Raw genomic sequence first — 19,134 nt, 5'->3', positions numbered from 1 at the left:
AGGCTACATCCTCTTCTTTTCTTCAGTCGTGTAACTTTCTATTTGTACATTATGTTTGGATTGGACTATAGATGGCTGTCAAGAATAAATAGCTGATGTCATGAAATAAACTGACCCACTTGTAAAACATCTCTACCATGCCCTAATTTCCCTAGAGAAACTACAGTATATAAAATATGCCTGATAACGTCCTTCACAACAACACGTATGCATCATTATACAACACATCAAATCATTCAGTAAATTCAGTGAAATTTACTCTGAGTTTCAGTGTATTTGTAAATTACCTGTCTGGAGCATGCATTGATGTCACCCAGTTTCAACAGCTGCTGTACCACCTCCAGATCATCGGGGCTCTCAGCGGCCGTCAGAGCAGCGAGCATCACCGGAGTGTAGCCTGCCTTGTTCACATTATCGGTTTCACATAGTCCTGAACAAACAAACAAACACAATGTTCTACTGAGCCAAGGACAGCGTTTGTGCAATTCATGCAGGGATATCTGCCTCCTTTACTTAGCCACCTTCCTTAGTTACAACTTGTGTTCAATATTTATGCACGTCCTCTCCTGCGTTCTGTGCTGTTGCGTGTGTTTGATTCTCACCGGTGTCGAGCAGAAGTTTGACCACGGGGAAGTTTGAGTGTGAAACGCTGTAGTGGAGGGCCATATTCCCATTGCCGTCCGTCAAGTTAACCACATACGGCAGGAGAGTAGGTGTGGTCAAGCCCACTTGACGCAGGTATAATCTGACTGTATCCGCCTGCGAGTCTTTCTGGCTGGAGACCTTGAACCACTCCTGGTAGAGCACCACTAAAACCTGACGCTACAGAGAGAGAAAGGAGAGGAGAGGAGGGTATAAATAAGCGAGGCAGCCATGGGCGGAATTTTTTTATTGTCCCCTGAACTTCGTTTTTTACAGTTTGGCCTGTTTAGCAGCTTGCATTTTCAGCCTGATGAATGGCACTGTGATCCACGTTATTGTACTTATGGAAGTCGAAGGGCTCCAACATAACATCGACAACAACTCTTGAGCTTAATCCTGAAACAAAACATGTTGTCATTTTTGTTTCAAACTATGAATTTATAAAGTGAATAAAGGGCATCGTTCTGCCACTAGAAGGTACTGAATACACAAGACTGTAGATGACACAGCATGGTGGGCTGATTGACAGTAAACAATATTAAAAGGATGGATCAGATTTTTCAAAAGAAGGTTGTTTCAGGTTCTTATTTACAGTCTGTATGTACAGTCTGCTGAACATATAGGAATAGAGTCATTGTATGGTTAAGAAATAAGAGCCCCAAAACAAAGGGCTGTCTGACAGTAAGGTCAAGAAACCAAATTTTCCCAACGGCATACAATGATTTATTTTCAATTGACTTTAAATATTTCTTTCTGGCTCTGCAATAGCTTAGCGGTTAGGTTGCGCGCCCCTTGTACACAGGTTGTAGTCCTCATCGCAGCGGCCATGGGTTGATATCTGACTTCGTCCCTTTGCTGCATGTCATCCCCCCTCTACTCTCTCCTCCCAACATTTCCTGTCTCTCTTCAGCCGTCCTATCTAATAAAGGCCCTACATTTTTTTTTTTTTTTTTTTTAAAAAGATGTTTTCCTTCGACCGTCCATTGCTGTACCATAGCTTCTGTGCCTGTACCTTTGCGTGCTTCTATAAACAGGTACTACTGCAGTTGAAACATTGACTATTGATAGGTTCCTTACACAAAGCCCACTTTAAAGAATCTGAACTACTTAACCTTTTGCACTCAAATCCTCTTTGATAAATTACAAGAAACCATTTTTTGACAGCTGTGAAGAGTTGAAACGACATCAAAAGAAATTCTTACCATTTCCTTGTCTGGGGATGAAACCTCTTCCATGCGGTCTTTGACATAAACACAGGCGTCTAAGAAACCTTTGTCAACTTTCTCCCTGGAAAGAAAGAACACATCACGCAGTAAGAAGCAGACCCAATTCTGGATATCTTTTTTCGTTTGAGCCAAGAATATCTGAACAGAAAAGAGAGTATCTGGGAAGTAAGGAATATCCAAATTGAACCCAGAACACTTCACATCTGCTCTTTTCAACGTTTTCTTTGCTGCTTTGTTCGAGTTTTATCGTGCAAAATAGCATGAAGTCCGCCTCACATATGGTCAAGAGACGGCTACTTTACTTCTTGTTTAAGTTTTGTCTGGGGTGAAAAACAAAAGATAAAAGATGCCTGGCGGGCCTCTGCAGAATACACACGCATCAGTCAGCGGTCTGACACATTGATGGCACATGCAAACCTCGATGGTAACAGTTTACCCTGATTCACTGCCCAATAATATTCACAGAGCGCTCATCTATCATGCATAGTCATACTGCAGCCCTCCAGCAGCAATAAGTCTGAGTGGATCACACTGTACTCCAGACATAACACACAAAACATGTACAAGCACACACACACACACACACACACAGGGATGATCAGGCAGGTGCTGAGTGATGGGTTAATATGAGTCCTGCCTCCTCTAAGAGAGACCCATCCTCTGTCTGGGCCCCCGGAGCCCCAGAGCTCCGTCCACACAGGTGACACAGAAATGTGATCGGTCAGTGACACTGATGACACCGCTGCCTCTTTTTTTTTTGCTTTTTGTCCCAAACATCGAACACTTCAGGGGATCGAAATGCATCCATGTGTTTGTCTGAGACCTCGAATAGATTGAGAGCAGCTTACACTGAGGTGTGTAGAAGCAAGCTGTGTGTGAAGCTCTCGCTGTACATTAAAGTATGTGTGTGTGGAAACAAACGTGCTTTAAGTGCTTGTGTATGTGACAGAGGCTTACAGGGTTTGACCGCCGCTCGGAGTCTGTGCAAGGTATTAAGAGGTGAGCAAGGTTGTACAAAAGTGTACGCAGGTATGAGTGGGGTTTAATTTGATGTGTGTGTGTGTGTGTGTGTGTGTGTGTGTGTAAGGCCCACTGTATATTAAAGTGTCATTCAGCACCTGTCTAAGAAAGAATGCAGGCTCAAGCCGATCACAAAACAAAGACCCCACTTGTGCTTTCTTGACATCACAAGAAGCCCGGTTCACATTCTTCTTTTCTCTTTATAAATTGAGCTAAAGGACTAAAGTCAAAAACATTTCAATACCGATTATACAATTTCTTATCGGGGATCCAGGTTTGTCATTGGACCTGTTTTGTTATATAGACTTTAGATCTTGAGGAGCACTGGGTTTGGGTTTGCAGTAGAAATCTAAAGATTATTAATAGATGAAGCTTCACTGTCTCTCTCACCTCTCGGCTGGGTCATCCAGGAGCTCCTGGCTCACATCTGGATCCAGCAGGCCTCTTTCACTCTCTTTCTCCACAGCCGCCGCCGTCGCAGCACCTCCTCCCACGGCTGCGACCTCTGCACCCGTCTGCTGGGTCTCTGCTCCCTCCTCAGGCTTCTCCGCCTGCTGAGGCTCCGTCTCCTTTTCCTTCTTTTCCTCGGGCTCTGAGCTGTCTTCCTCCTCCACCTCCACCTCCACCTTTGACTTCTCATCTCCACTGGACTCTTCGCTGGATGTCGTCTCATAGCTGGAGGAGGACACAAACGAGGAGACATGTGCAAAAATGGGGGGCGCTGTTAGCCTAGTTGTTAATGCCTGGCCCCATGCACGGAGGTTATAGTCCTCCAAGCGGGCAGCCCAGGTTTGAATCCAAGCTGTGGCTCCTTTCCCACACGTCATTCCTCACTCTCTCTTTCCCTGATTTCTGACTCTATCCACTGTCCTGTCTCTACAATAAAGGCATAAAAAAAAACAAAATAAACCTTAAAAAAATAAAACAGACATCTACAGCATTTTAAATAAATAGTTAATGCATTCCCAAGCATGTCTCCAAAGGACCAATACAGCTTAATCACATACTGTATCAACATAAATGCCAAGTATTAATCCTTAATATGATTTGATTTACGATGATTATTGAAGTAAAAATGTATTTTACACTTAAAAGAATGAAGATAGCTGGCACTAAATGTTGCTATATGTATTTCTGTTAAGGTCAAAAAGTTAAAAACCAAGATTGAGTCAACATAGTCTAACTTTCATTTAACTGCATTTAACTTGCAGAGGACTGCATAACTTTCTTGTACAATCAAACATGCAGGTGCATAGAATAGTTCAGGGAGGTTTGGATGACAGATAAAAATGAGAACGAGATCAATCAAAGACTGAAAACCTGAAATTATTCGACAAAACAGAAGTTGACAAAGATTCTCTTTGGTGACATAATCTGAACTATCTCGATGTCTTGAATCACTACACATGATACTACATGTTATATTGTGATAATATCACATTATCATCCCCACCCCTTGTGATGAATGACGAAAGGTGACAGACTTAAGTTAAAAGTACAAAAAGAAACGATTTCCCATCTCTAAAGGAGTCCTTGAAATGAAACAGCACAGGCAACATTTGGTCACTGATCAATGTAACCTGTTTCTTCCCTAAAAGTAAGCAAACAGAAAATCATACAAAACACAGAAGAAGCCACATCAGTGAAACACCAGCAGCTCAAAACTGACGTGAAAGCAGTAAAGTCAACATAGGCCAATGATTCATAAACACCAGCAGGTCATTCCTCTTTAGACCTGAAAACGATTTTTGTCTGATAGGAACCCTGGCCCATACATCCAAAACATCCAAAACATCCAAAACATCCAAAACATCCAAAACATCCAAAACATCCTTCACATAGTTCCACAACCACATAAAAATCCATAGGTGTGTTTGCATACTCCCATATGGCGCCTTGGATAAAAGCCAACCTTGTTCAGTGAGGAAAGGCTGAAGGTATATTTAGAGCTGTGGAGGTGTGTGTGTGTGTGTGTGTGTGTGTGTGTGTGTGTGTGTGTGTGTTTGTGATCATTGGGGTGTATAATGAAGGAACCTCTGTGAGGCCAATGCTCAGATAAAGCTCGTATTGAATGCCACCGATTCATGCTTATTCGTAGACACACATACTGAGACACCACACCACGAGAGGCATTCAGGGGCCACAGCATTCCCCGGATTCCAGAGGAGCTCAAGGGAGACCAAAGATAGGTTAGAGCATCCACAAAGAGAAGAAGAACAAACAGCAGCCCACTTCCTGGTGTGGGCAGATGCCTGAAGATAGCCAGAGAAAATATTGTCCCACATGTTTGTCTCGATGGAATCGTTATTATTGATTTATCGTTTCAGGGTTTTACTAAAAAAAAAAAAAGAAAATCCAGAAAAACAAACGAGATGTTGTCCTTTGTTTACAACGTATTAAATGAATGCCTTAAACTCTTTTGTGTTTGAAGGAGAGATGCTTATAATACCACTGATAATTCATCGTTTTGGTCAGGGGGAATGGCTGTCAGGCTTTGTTTTTGGATCATTCAAAAAAAAAAGGGAGGAAGGAATAGACCTCGCCTCAGCTCTGACAAAACATAGTAGAGTTAAAGGGTCAAAAAACAGTAAGGCTCAGGAATGTAAGAACAGGAACATATCTCCCTATAGGAACTCACGTTTCCTTGTTATGTAGGAGGTAAAGCCCCCGAAGTATTGTGGAGATGAACGGGTAATATTAGAAGGATTTCATGGGTGGTAAAACAAAAAATGTCATTGACTGATGAGAGGCCAACGTTTCAAACATTACTCATTTCTCATTTGATATGCATTTTGGTTATCTTTTGGGATTTCACACATAACATGACTGAGCACGCTTTAGGAGATCATAGATAGCTTTGAGAGCTGATTGCTGTCAAGTCGTGTGTGCACATCGAGGGTAATTACTATGTTTATGTGAAAGTGTGTGGAGCTACACTACTACAAAAAATGACAAAGCTGTTCAATGTCGACACGTACCGATCTGGAGGACGAACGTCTGCGTGCATTCGCTTCCCATCTGGAGGAATAATCTGCTCCTGACAAGGGTTAACAATTTTTATTCGGGGACTACAGTTTTGTTGTTGCTTTTACAAATGAGCGAAGGTTTAGGATTCCTCGTGTAGTACTTATGTTTAGAGGTAGGGCTTTTCTATTCTTAGGTTGATAGATAACTCTATTTCCAAAATCGACTTTGTGACACAAAGCAAAACAGTTTGTTTGAAAAGCAGTAGGATGTAGTTTCCACTTATTTTACTTATCTCCTTGCTGTTTTTTTAACCATGACAAAAATAAGTTCCCAGGGTCAATATTAGAGAAAAAAAACGAATACATAAATAAGTGGATGATTCAAAAAGCGATCACAATCTTTCCTTTTCTCTAAACCTTTTCAAAATGTTTCTTTTGGTTCGGTTTCTTTTAACAGAATCGTGTTTGTGAGGGTTGGCATACAGGGGATTTGTTGCAGTGAAATGTAACAAACACCTGTATGGCTGTGTGTGTGTGTGTGTGTGTGTGTGTGGCTGTGTGTGTGTGTGTGTGTGTGTTTGTTTGTACACAGGTGATTCATGTAATAAGTGTAACATCAGACATATTAGGGGACCAGTCTCCAAGATCTCCCTACCTTAAGAAGCACTTTTGTTCTTTCCAAACACAACCATCTGCTAACTTAAAATTAATTAGCTCCGACAAGCACGACGATACACACACACACACGCACACACACACACACACACACGCACGCACACACACACACAAACTGCTCCCAGTAGTAAATGCTGGCATAAGCACACTTGCACAAAGCACTGAAGTATCATCAATACTGACGAAATATGCACACACATCACATCCTGCTGCCGCACATATTCATATACGCACACACATTCACACCCTCTGTAGCAGCGCGCCGGGGTCAAATTCAGGGCAGTGTGTCTTCCAGCGAGCCCGAGATGACTAACAGCTTGAGGCAGATGTGTGAGACACAGCTGGACTGGAGTTCACAGTCGCTGCGGTCAAACTGGGATGAACAATGCGAGAGCTGCATCAGTCAGTGTGAAACGAGTTATAGTGTTTACGGCGTCATTAACAAACGCAGACAGCTAAGATAATAAGACGATGATACTGGTGTGACGCTGTGAGCCTCAAACATTATCCCCCCTTCCAGTACATCTCATTGCTAATTGATTTCTTTAGGTACTTGTGTTGGATTTACGAGGAGGGGGGATATTACTGCACACCAATGCACTGCAGACATGCATTCAAAATGATTTATCATGTAGAAATAGGACGCTGATTAAAAAAGAGATCTTACCCTCCGTTCACCCCGACAAACTTCAAGTTTTTCTTGGCTCCCTTGTTCCCCTGCTTGTCAGCGACACCGTTTTTCTTCATAATAGATTTGAGTCCTGGAGAAAAAGGGGAGCGAGAAGGGGAGAGATGGGGGGGATGACACAGTTAGGATGGGAAAATCTCACTTGACCTTTGTAGAGTGTGTTGTTTTTTTTGTGTGGATACATTTAGCCAGAAGTTTTATGTTCTGTGTTAATGCTCACATGTTCCTATATCTAAACATAAGAGCACTTAAGATCTGTCAATCCACTTGTTATGAGTTTACACAAACACTGACTTCAAAACTGCTTTCTTTAGGTTAGGGAGCCATGAGTGAGGAACACTGAGCTTTTAGAGCACTAGTCAGTTCCAGATGCATGATTTGACACTTCATGCAGCCTTATTGTACTTGCTGTCTTTGAGTGAACAACTACAATGAGAATCTTAGAAGAAATATGCCCCAGGAATCACTGAAGCCTTCCATGTGCATGAAAACTACATAAAAACATATGTGGTCTTTGCATTTCCCAAATTCACTGTAAACCAAAATGAACACCATGAAGTTATTTTGGACCACATGTTCAAGCTCCAGGAGCGCCCCAAAGACTATTTTGTAACAAAGCTTGTGAGACTTTTGGAAAAGTACGTCTTCCCTGATACATCAAGTACAAAACATAATAATGGACACAACATAAAGGAATAAAGTTTTTGTATTTTATTTCATGAAAAGCAAACAGAACGTTTGGAAAACAAGCCACTGAGGTTTTGGTGCTGTGAGATGGGCAGAGCATGTGAACCAAACAGAAGGTCTTGCCTAAACAGACTCAGCCTAATTGTCTACAGTTGCTGGCAGCCAGTTGAAATCACCAGAAGTCCCCAGAGAAATCACCAAATTAAAAACAGGAAACAACACTGATATAACGTCCCCCAGTATAAAAGAAGTAGACAAAGCCAAATCTGACCTCACCGAGTAGTCCTCTGTTTAAAAACCTCGAGTGTGCATTTTAGAAAACAACATGTTTATCTTTTGGATTTAGAATTGACCATGTTTTGATCACAGGGTTGTGTATGCATTGCTACATTTGTTAACCTCAGACAGCCCTGCTCTAAAGATATATCCTGATTTATTATCGATTCAACGCTTAAATGAGCCATAAATTTTTTTTTTTAATGACAAGCTTGACAAGTAAAGAAGACTTGAAAATAAAAACTGAGAGGATAAACAAATTAGGAAAATGTTTACTGAGGTAATAAATCAACTGGGGAAACGGTTATTCTCTCATAGAGAACAGTGACCACCTAATTTGTTGCTGGCTCTGGTTCGGGAATGAAATCTCCCCATCCAAATCCTCCATTGACATTTTAGAAAATCCTACAATGGAGAGATTGAAGCCTGTAACCGAGTCAACCAGCGACCCTCTTTAGACGCGACTATAAAACATTTGATGTGGTGCAAAAAAAATGGATTGGAAAACTGAGAAAAAGGCAAAGGTATACACAAGGCTGTACATACTTTTTTTGAGGAGTTAGTGAGACCACAGATCATAATGGTTTGCACACGTTGGCTGTATTCCCTTGTGCAAGTGTAAACAGTATGTCTGTCTGCTTGTTCATGTGTGTGATTGCATGTGGACATTTTTTAGCGCAGTTGATATCGAAGAGCTTCTGGACGCAATTACAAGCAAGTACAGCTCATCAAATAATGTCCAATCCCTGTGTTGGCAGCATACAATTAAGCTTAGGGCCCCATATGTGTACTTAATACAAAGGCAACTATAAAACAAATGTGCATGAACAGTGCCAAGAAAATGACCTGTCTTAACAGTAGTGTCTGACAATTAAGTGTCCCTAGACGACCATCTGATCATGTAGGACAATAAAGAACTCAAAATCTGTTCTAATTGAATTGATCCACTGATGTAATTACTTCTACCTTAGCATTAGGACCACCCAGAGGTTTTCCATGGCGATACACACAGGTCAGGATTAAAGGCCTTGATGACAATATACAACCTTGACATTGTCAGGCCTTCTTATGTATATAACTGCCCTATAATTGATTCTGCATGGGGTTCTTTTGCTGACTCCCCTTGGCTCTAGGCCCAGCATTGCTGTCTTAGTTGTGCCTGACAGCAGACATGGTGCAGAGGCTCTGTAATGTTTTATGCAAGGACATGATGTGGCTTTGAGCCAAAAAACACGGGCAGAAAAGATCTCTGCGACCACCAAGCTTTGAGATCTCGTACCTCTCAGGAGATGGCAACGTGGAAAAAAGGGGAGGTTTAGAACGTATTCGGCATTTTAATAGAGCCTCTTGCTATCGTCTAATAAATAAAACAGAGTGTCTCTTACATGGTGAGGGAAGTTTGAATTACACCGCTGAGATATTTCACTCATCCTTGAAATTCTCTGAGGCTCAAGTTGATTCTCTGATGAATGGGATGAGAGAGAGTTTTTTAAAGTTGCACAGCTAAAAACGCCGGAGAAATTTGAGGTTAAAGGAGTCAGGGGCGTAAAAAAAGCAGAAACTAAACCTACAGACCCGAGAGAACACGTATATCTTGTCGCAGACAGACGTATAAAACACTTCAAATCAGTGCGTAATCCTGAACACTGAACTTCAAATGAACTCTGCAAATAAAATGTGTGTGATAGCGGAGCAGCGATTCTGTACTTCAGCTCCTGGGCCAGAAACAGAAGAGCTAGACATCAAGGGAGGGAAGCAAGGCATCGTCTGTTTGATGTCTGTTAGCGTGAGTGTACGAGGGTCTTTGCTTGGGTTACTGATTACTGTAGGTTTGTGCTTTTAGGTTTATCCCTGTGTGAGTGTGTGTGTGTGTTTCACTATGCTGTGTGAATAAAGATTACCATTATCTTTCAGGTCCTTTTAACAATGTTTAGTAACTAGTGTTTGTTTCAGGTTGTGTATGACTACCAGAAGTTATTGAAGTGCAGTATTTCATAGCATGGAGTAGTATTAAATATGCACATTTCCATCCAAATCTGTTGACCTTACCTTTTGTTACAGTGATTTAAAGTAGAATAAATAAAGAGGAGAGCTTCTGATTTTAGTTTATTCATTTGCAAAAGCTGTTTATGTGTTATAAACTATGGAGGAACCAGCTCTGAAACACTATCCACATTCAGATTGTGCCGATTGAGTAGTCATTTCCTCCGCAAATTAGCAAAGCTTCAGGAGACGATGCCACAGCAGGGAAGTCTGACAGAAATAAAAATAGGGAAATAGACCTGACAGGGATAACATCATCATTAATTAGAAGGAGAGAGGTTGACATTTCCCTTTCAACTAGACCACTGACAGTAATTTGGGGGTTTGTATTAGGTAGACTGAATTCTAAATCCCTCTTAGTCATTAGACTTCAGGAAAACGTTCCTTGAGGAGTAAGAGGTGATGTGTTTCACAAGAAAGAAACAAATCCTTTTTCTTTTTTTCTTTTTTTTTTAACTTTCTACTTAAACTGCAGCGTCAAACTGACATCTAGTCGTGAAGACAGAGGTCCATGTTGTTGTGTTTCGCTGCATCATGTCCTTCTGACAAACATCAATTTAAAAAAAACTTTAAGTTGGGATAAAAATGAGAGTAATAATAATAAGCTTTGCAATTAGCATTGAAACCTTTCGTCTCCAGAAGAAGACACGAGGGAGCTCGGAATCAGAAGAAATATTCTAAAAAGCAGTCAAGCCATATGCCCTTCAAACTAACCCTCACCTCACGCTAATCCGCCATTACACACAAAGATCCTTGTGTTGATATGGTACTACTGACAGAATCCTAAACCGACTGCACATCAGTAGAGTAGAGCACTTTTAAATAATGGATTTGCACTAGTAGTAGAGTAGAATCTCTGGGGCAGAGCAGCTTGCTGTAGAAACATCACTTTTTTGTAAAAATTGATAGTAACAGTGAGTGCCTGGCATCAACTGAAAAGTATGCTGGTGTGCGTCTGCTTTGAACAACTTCAAACAAAGCTCTATAAAAGTGACACCACATATATCTATCAAACCATTCTGGTGATGGTCGGCGTGCTTCTGTCGGCTTTCTTGATCAACGTAGAGAAGTAATAGAAAGTAACATTAATCACAAGACTACTGATGTACAGATGTACAGAAAGGACATAGAGTTAGAGTGTCATGGGTATTATAGTAAATAGGATACTTTCAATGAATATTAGGAGTATGAGTTAAGATCTCTAAGTCTCGGTCACAAATTGTTTAGAAGGTAACAGATGCACACATTTGTGTACGGTATAAACCACAGGGTCCTAAATGAACCACATGCCTACCTTGTTCTTGCTGTTTGCTGGCAGCAGAGGCTTTCTGGCCCGGTGAATAGAAGGCAGAGAGGACACTGAGTGAGCTGACCAGCTGACTTTGAATAGAGCTCATTTTGGAAGGACCAGGCTTCCCTGCTGGTTTCCCTGTTGATGCCGCAGGGGCCGCTTTCCCTGCAGGCTTGGCTGTTGCTCCTTTCCCCGCCTCTGCTCTTTTCCCTGCCGTCTGTTTCTGTGCGATGGGGCTCTCCTGCTGGCCGGCCGTCTGTTGAGTCGCAGAGCTGCTCCCCAGCTGCGCCCATTGCTCCCCCAGGAGGCCCGTTAACCGGGTTACGACTTGGCCCAAAGCCGCGGGCGATGTCGGCGACTCGCTGGAACCTCTGCGGGGCGCGTCGGCAGAGTCTTTACGCGCAGCCTGGGCTTCACTTGAACCGCGCCGCTGGGCTGTTTCACCCGAGCCTCTGCGGGCTTGCTGCGCATCGACAGAGTTCTTGCGCGAGGCTTGGGCTTCACTTGAACCACGGCGCAGGACCGTGTCACTGGAACCTCTGCGGGGTGCCTGGGACTCGCCAGAGTTTCGACGTGAGGCTTTAACCTCTCCTGAACCGCGGCGCTGTGCTGTTTCACTGGAGCCTCTGCGTAGAACTTGTGTCTCGCTGGCGGCTTTGCTCGGGGTTTGCGCCTCACTGGAACTTCTACGAGAACCCTGAGACTTAGGTTGGGCGTCACTTGATGCTTGGCGAATCGGGTGGGTCTGGGCGTCTCCCGATACACGACAAGGAGGTTGTGACACACTTGATCCCTTCTGCAGGGATTTAAGCTCTTTGGAGTCTCGTCGAGTTGCAGTGGTTTGAGGTTGGGACTGTGTTTGGATTGATTTCGGACGAATTTGGACTTCACTGGAGCCTTGCGACGGACTCTTAGTCTCAGCCTGAGGTTGTGATGGAGATAGTTTCTCCCCGGGGGGCGTCTTTGCTACGGTTTGCTCTTCGACCTGAGACAAAGACGGGGCTTGTTTCACCTGTGGATCGGAGACCTGTGTTGGGGATGGAGCCTCCTGCTCAGTTGGACCCTGCACCTGGGGCTGTGGTTTCGTCTGGGACTGAGAAATCTGGGCTTCACTGGAGCCCCTACGAGGCCGCACAGGGGCTGCCTGAGGTTGAGGAGGTAGGGGCTGAATCTGCTCCTCTGAGGACTTTCTGCCCCGCTGTGGTCGCACAGGAGCTGCTGCCTTTTCTCCTTCCACAACCACCCTGTCAGTGACCGCCGTTTCTTTGATGACAGCATGCACAATCTCAGCATCTACTAATTGTTTCTTTTCTACTGACACTAGAGCTATCTGTGGTGTTTCTACAGTATCTTTTGCTCCCATCCTCAGGGCTATAACTTCTATTCCTTCTGAGTCATTTGCAACCATAACCTTTTCAATCTTTGATTCTGTACTTTCTTCTGTTGCAACAGACTGACGGGCATGGCCTTTATCCTGGCCTGCATCATCTGGAACTACAGTTTGGTCAACTTTGCTTTCTATAACTGCAACTGAACTTTCCGCGACAACTTGTACTTCCAAACTTTCCTTTTCTCCTCTGTCGCTTTGAATCACCTCCAAAGCTTCTGTATCTTCCACTCTGTCACTGACCGCAGTGCCTTCGTCTTCCAGCCTTTCATTGCCTGCATTTTCGCTCACTTCACTCTCCGCTTCTGCACCTGTGCCTGGATTGTTATGCGGACGTCTGTCAGTCTCTGTTCCGGTCTGCTGGTCCGTCCTCTGCGCTACCTCTGTCTCTGTCACCCTGTCCACAGTGTCCACTCTCTCTGTCTCCGTCCCTCGGTCTACGCTGCTGGCCCTTGGTCTATAGGGATGGTCTGTCATTGTCTCTCCTTCTGTCTCTGTGACTTGGTTTACTCTTTCTGCTACGGGAGTCTCAGTCATCTGATCCTGGGTGGGGATCCTCTCAGTTACTGTGCCCCGTTCTATGCTGTTGGCTCTCGGTCTTGGGGGACTCAAAACAGTTAATTCAGCCTCGACCTCTGTTACCTGCTCTTGAGTCTGAATTGCAATAGTCTCTGTTCCTTGATCTGTACTTCCTGTCCTGAGCCTTGGTACAATCACTTCAATACAGATTCTATCTGTATCCGTCCCTTGATCTACTCTACCCAGTGATTCTGTCTCTGTCTCTTGGTTGGCAACATCCACTTTCTCTGTCACCGTCCCTGCATCGATACTCTCTCTTCTAGGTCTGTTTTCTAAATCCGGAGTACAGATCTCCACCCTCATTCCTTCACTCAGTTGTATAATCCTTTCCTCTTTCACTTTGTTTTCCTCTAGTTGTTGTTTTAAACGACTATTAGTTCTCTCCAGTTCTTGGCTAGCCTGACTTAGCTTAGCCTCAAGTATCATTAGCTTCTCCTCCAGGTTTTGTGTACTCTCTGAGTCCTGAGCTGCATTACTGTCTTGAATACCGCTCGTCTCTGCGTCTTTTATAGCTACTGTAAGCGATTTTAATTCCTGTCCTGCAGTGTCCTGTGATAGCTTCTGCACGGCATGATTCAGTGGACGCTCTGTTGTCTCTTTTAGTTTGTCTGACTTGTCTGAAGGCTGGGTTTGTTTCTCAGATTCTTGCTCTGACAAGGGACTCCTAACAGGCTCCTGATATGTCCTCTCTTTGTGTAACGCTTCACCTTTTCCTGACACACCTTGATTTACATTCCCTGTCACTGAGGTTTCTAAACCTCCAGTTGGCCGAGTCGTCAGAACTAAGTTGAGGCCTTCTGAAGGCCTGTGTACTTGTGGCTTAGTGTGTGTCCTAGAATCAGAACTTGGTAATATTGTGGATGACGATGTGGAAACCTGGGCTCGGGCCTGGGCTTGGAGCTGGAGCAGAAGCTTCTCCCTCTCCTCCCTCAGAGAGCAGATCTGAGCCTTCAGTTCTGGGATGGTTTTGACCTGCTCTTCCAGCTCTCTGACTCGCTTCAGTGCCACAGTGATCTGCTGGTGAAGCCCTGTCCGGTCCTGGGGAACACACCTTCTTTCTGTAATGTCAGGTGAAGCGCGGAACACGTTCTCAGATGAGCCACCCTCAGGTGTCCCCACTATACGGTCGGGACTGCTGGAATCGGACCCTTTCCGCTGCTGTAGGGTAATCGGCATGCTCGATGCTCGTAGAAGGTTTGGTCGGTTTTGTATGCCCACATTTTTCTCTTCAATATCCCGACCCCCACCTCCTACCTCTTCTCTTGGCTTAGCTGGAACATAGCCACTTCCTTGACTGGGTGACACTCTGCTGCTCTGGCCCGAAGTCCCCCCTTCACTAGCCCTGAAGTCAAAGATCTGTTGGACTTCTGTCACACGTGATTTAGGCCTGGGCCCCAAGGTGGATGTCCCAGACCATGCTGTGTCCTTTGGGACAGGCCGGACCCCATGCCCAGGAAGGCTAAAATTTCTGGGCAGAGTGCTGAATTTGGGTGGGCCTTTAATCCTGCGCTGAATGTGCACTCTCTTGATGGTATTCCCTTTCTCAATATCGTCAACATACTTGAGGAAGTCAAGATCCAGGTGGAAGCCATAGGGAGTTTCCACTGAGTAGGGCAGCTGCTTCCTCTGAACCCCACTCTCACTGGCCTTGGTCTGAAAGCCGTTGGCTGAAAGGAATTAACAGGAAACCAGTCAATTAATAAATGCATCACCTAGTATTACAAATAAACACATGAATAATTAATACATTTAAAAACTAAACTTCGTAAACATTTGCAGGCTCCGTTTTCTCTTTCAAGATGAGCGTAGCCAGATTGCTGATTATCATCAGAAATCCCTTTTCACCCACTTGTACAGAGAGGCTGTATGTGCTCCACACATGGCGCTTCATTATGTAAAACCATATCACTCACTGGGAAGTAATTATCATGCAGTGTCTCTGCCAAAACAATCCAATCAGCATGAAAAATGCTGCTCATACTGTGTCAACTTATGAGACAGGCGCGGTTATCACCTGAAGGAAATCAATTGTTGTTGCTTTTGGCCACATGCAGGAAGAGAGGGTTACATTTAAAACTCTGTATGTCTGATACTGTACTGGAGAAATTAAAAATGACTTTATATGACTCAGAAATGTTCCAACTGAACGAAGGAAATCTGATTCTTTGTATAACAAACTGGAGGATAGGGGGTTGTTGGTTTAAACGCAGACTTATTGCCACTCACCACTTTTCTTGTCCATCATAGGAAGCGGAGTTCTCAGTCATCGACTTTGTTTGCTACAGTGGGAGCTGGCAGCCTGTATAAAACAGAAATGAAAGAGCCGCGTGAGAAAACTGAAATATTAACCATCATGTCTGCTCAACAGAACTGTTTTCGACATTCTGCTATGTCGAGACTTTGCAGGAGATTGACGGATCTGTGAAATCACATGAAAGAAGGGGGAAAAAAACAGCCTCTGGTCCCTGTGAGTAAGAAATAGTGCAGCTTGAGATATAAAATGCTTGTTCTCTGAGCCTAGTACAACAGTATAAATATAAGCCTCCCTGAGATAAGATATTCAATCAGTTGGGTAAAGCGTGTAAAGTGCGATATAGTGTCGGCAAAGGTACCTGGAAAATTGCTTATAATTATGCTAACATATTTCAAATCTGTCCCAAGCAATTCTAAATAGTAATTTGAACAGTTTTCAAATCAAACCAAACATGATGTGCAGGAACTTATTAAAGGCAAATGGTAATGGGGAATGGAATTGAGCTTGTAAAGTGATTTTCTAGTCGTCTGACAACTCAAAGGGCTTTTACACTGCAGGTCACACCTACACATTCACACACTGATGACAGAGGCTGCTGTGTAAAGTGACCATCAGCTAACTAATCCCATTCATAAACATTAATACGCCGTCGAGGAAGCTGTGGGAGCAATTCAGGGTTAAGTTTCTTGCCCAAGGAAACATCGGACATGCTTGCTGCAGAAGCTGGGGATCGAACCCCCCAACCTACCGAGACACAATCAACTCTACCAGTAGAGCCACAGCCACCCCTCTAGGCACAACACAACACAGCACATCATTTAAAGCAAATAGTCAAGTATACAAAGGGAGGTGTTGTCCTTATTGTATTGCTGAGATGGGAAAAGGCATTTCGTTTTATGGCAAATATAACCTGAAGGTCAATATGTAGTTAATTATTGTGCAGGCTCAGCTTCTCCACCGAGGACAGAAAATTAAGTTAAGTAACTTCAAGCAACACCAAAAGCAAAAGCACAATGAGAGGAAAGGCGGTGCCATTTCGTCCATTAGCTTAATTACTTTTGTCCAGCTGAGCCAAACCTTAAGAAGCCGTTTAGAGTCAACACAACCCCGGACAGCACCTTCCATTTGGTACCACTTCATCATTTGTTCCAGTTGTTGAAGCCAAGAAACAAGAGCCACTTTTCCATTTGTTTTACAGTAAGCCAACTAAAGACTAAAGGTAAGTGGGATGGAAAACAATTCAGCAAAACTTTTAAAGGCTTATATAAAGCTTCCTAATAAAAACGTCCAATAATAAAAACCCAGGCTGGTCGCAAAGGTTTGAGCGAGCTGCACCCTTCAAATCCACATTCAATGAACACTTCAGCCCTTGCAGCCAAATATCAACTTTAAAGCAATATGACAAATAAGCAGACATTTTCATGCAATTTCCATGCAAATGTGTGTCACTGGAGAACATCTGCAATGTAGAAGACACAGCACGCAAGGGCCTGAAGCTCTGAATAATAAGAATTGGAGTTCAACCTCCCACATGTGATGCCATTTCAGAGGTCTTATTTAGCATTTTTGTTATTTGGTGATCTACCAAAGCAGATGCAGTGTATGTATTGGAACAAATATCAAAGATGGATGGGGGGGGGGGAGATATTTTTATACTATGCCTAAATATTCAGGAAGACGAGGTGGATTATTAAACAGAATCCATTTTGATTATGCAAGACCACCCTTTGAATCTGAGTCCGTCGGGATATTTTCTCTGTGATTGTTAAATGTTGTTTTAGTGATTTTTAAATCTCTATTTTGATGTCTCTCTTTCCCTTTGTCATGACACTTTTGATGTCTTATGTGAAGAACTTTGAATTGCCTTGTTGCTGAAATGTGCTGTATAAATAAACTTGCCGTAATTGCCTCATAAATGCACTCACATAATGTATGTTATTATGTCTCCAGGCCACAAGTCTCAAATGATATTATGTTTTAATGCAGTCTCAGTAAAGCTACCTGCAGTCCTTCAAGATCAAAGTATTCCAGTGCACCCCAGGATTGCTCAGATAGACTATAAAGTTGAATGCATATAAAACAATGGAGCATGCGTTTTTTCGCCTAGTGGCTTCCTCGGGTTCGCTCTCCACTTGATTAGCGTCAGCTGTGGGTTTACAAGTGAACTCAACCCGAGGAAGCCTCTCTGTGTAACGAGTTGTTTGCTCCAATGTTTTATATGCATTCAACTTGAAAGTCTATCTGAACAATCCCTGGTGTGTGCTGGATTCTTCTGATCTTGAAAAGCTGTCTGTTCCTGCTCTAGCTGCACCCCGCATGAGTAGCACAGTTGTGCACCCATCTCCTCAAAAGTTACCTGCTAGTCTATTTCATGTTTGCATGGTGATCCCTCTCTCATATGCCATTTTTCCTGTTTGATACCATTTTTACACTCAAAGAAGACAAAGGTCTCGTGGGAATAAGGAAGTCTCCAAGGAGGCAGTTTTTTCCCATTTGAAATGTCTGCTTTGAAGTTTCAAAGAATTGCATCTTCCTTTAAGAAGTTTGTAACACGGATATATAAAAGGCCAACACATTGCAAATCTCAACAAACCACACTAACCCTTTTTTCAGTAGAAATGTACTCAATATTAAAGTTTCTAATCAAAATTTCAACCTTCCTTGCACAGGCTGAATTTCTGAAAGTCACCATCAGTGAATTGGATGTGAAACTTCTGTAAACTGATTATAGTAAAATTGTTATAGCAAAATGGATGTGTGTGTGCTTTTACAAAAACAGTGCTTATATAGTTTTGAGTGTGTGTATACAGTTGTCCACAGGATAATCTGTGTGTGTGCGGTGCTGAGTGGCGACATATTGCAAGGCAAGCATTACATGAGCTGGCATTGTAATCAATCAAAAATGACAGCCAGGCCACACGGGGACGTAAAAACAGGCATTGTGACAAGCTGTGTTTGCCTGCTGTACTGTCTTCATAGATTGAGCCTCAATAATGAAAGGATCGGTGACCGGGAGCATTGTTGTCTCTGTTCCAGACGGACAGATATAAATACACACAAAAACAGCAAAAAGAGATAGGGACACACACACACACCCTGCTACTGACTGACAGCCTCTGCACATGATCTGACACCTCTGTGCGTGCTACCATGGCAACCACTCTTCAAATCCACTGCTTCTGCACATCCCGGGAGTGAGGAGAGCACAGGCATTTTCCTGACTCCTCCCTGACGCTATGCGCGACTACGAACGGCTCGCTGTCCTTAAGGCCTAATTAGACGATTGGGGAGCAGAAGGATGCCGCCTGTAATTGGGAAGAACAGGCGGGCAGGCAACAAAACCCTCCCTAATTAGATCATTACTGAAATGGAGAGAAGCTGGAGAAAGTGGAGACGAGGT

The 19,134-nt window shown here is 43.4% G+C and overlaps 1 protein-coding gene across 2 annotated transcripts in view; it reads right to left on the bottom strand.

The window, feature by feature from the left end:
* kank4 (KN motif and ankyrin repeat domains 4) overlaps positions 1–19,134 on the bottom strand; it is a 90,935-nt gene that overhangs the window by 11,470 nt on the left and 60,331 nt on the right. For both annotated transcript variants that reach the window (XM_061034392.1, XM_061034390.1), the window contains exons 2-8: positions 15,707–15,779; positions 11,518–15,147; positions 7,197–7,290; positions 3,279–3,563; positions 1,845–1,929; positions 603–822; positions 288–430 (exon numbers count right to left, since the gene is read on the bottom strand). In XM_061034392.1, the coding sequence (XP_060890375.1) occupies positions 288–430; positions 603–822; positions 1,845–1,929; positions 3,279–3,563; positions 7,197–7,290; positions 11,518–15,147; positions 15,707–15,725 (4,476 nt within the window). In that variant the 5' untranslated portion in view covers positions 15,726–15,779. The remainder of the gene's footprint in view (positions 1–287; positions 431–602; positions 823–1,844; positions 1,930–3,278; positions 3,564–7,196; positions 7,291–11,517; positions 15,148–15,706; positions 15,780–19,134) is intronic.

Source organism: Labrus mixtus, chromosome 3 (assembly GCF_963584025.1).
Source record: "Labrus mixtus chromosome 3, fLabMix1.1, whole genome shotgun sequence".
Classification (NCBI taxonomy): domain Eukaryota; kingdom Metazoa; phylum Chordata; class Actinopteri; order Labriformes; family Labridae; genus Labrus; species Labrus mixtus.
This window is presented reverse-complemented; position numbering and strand designations above follow the sequence as displayed.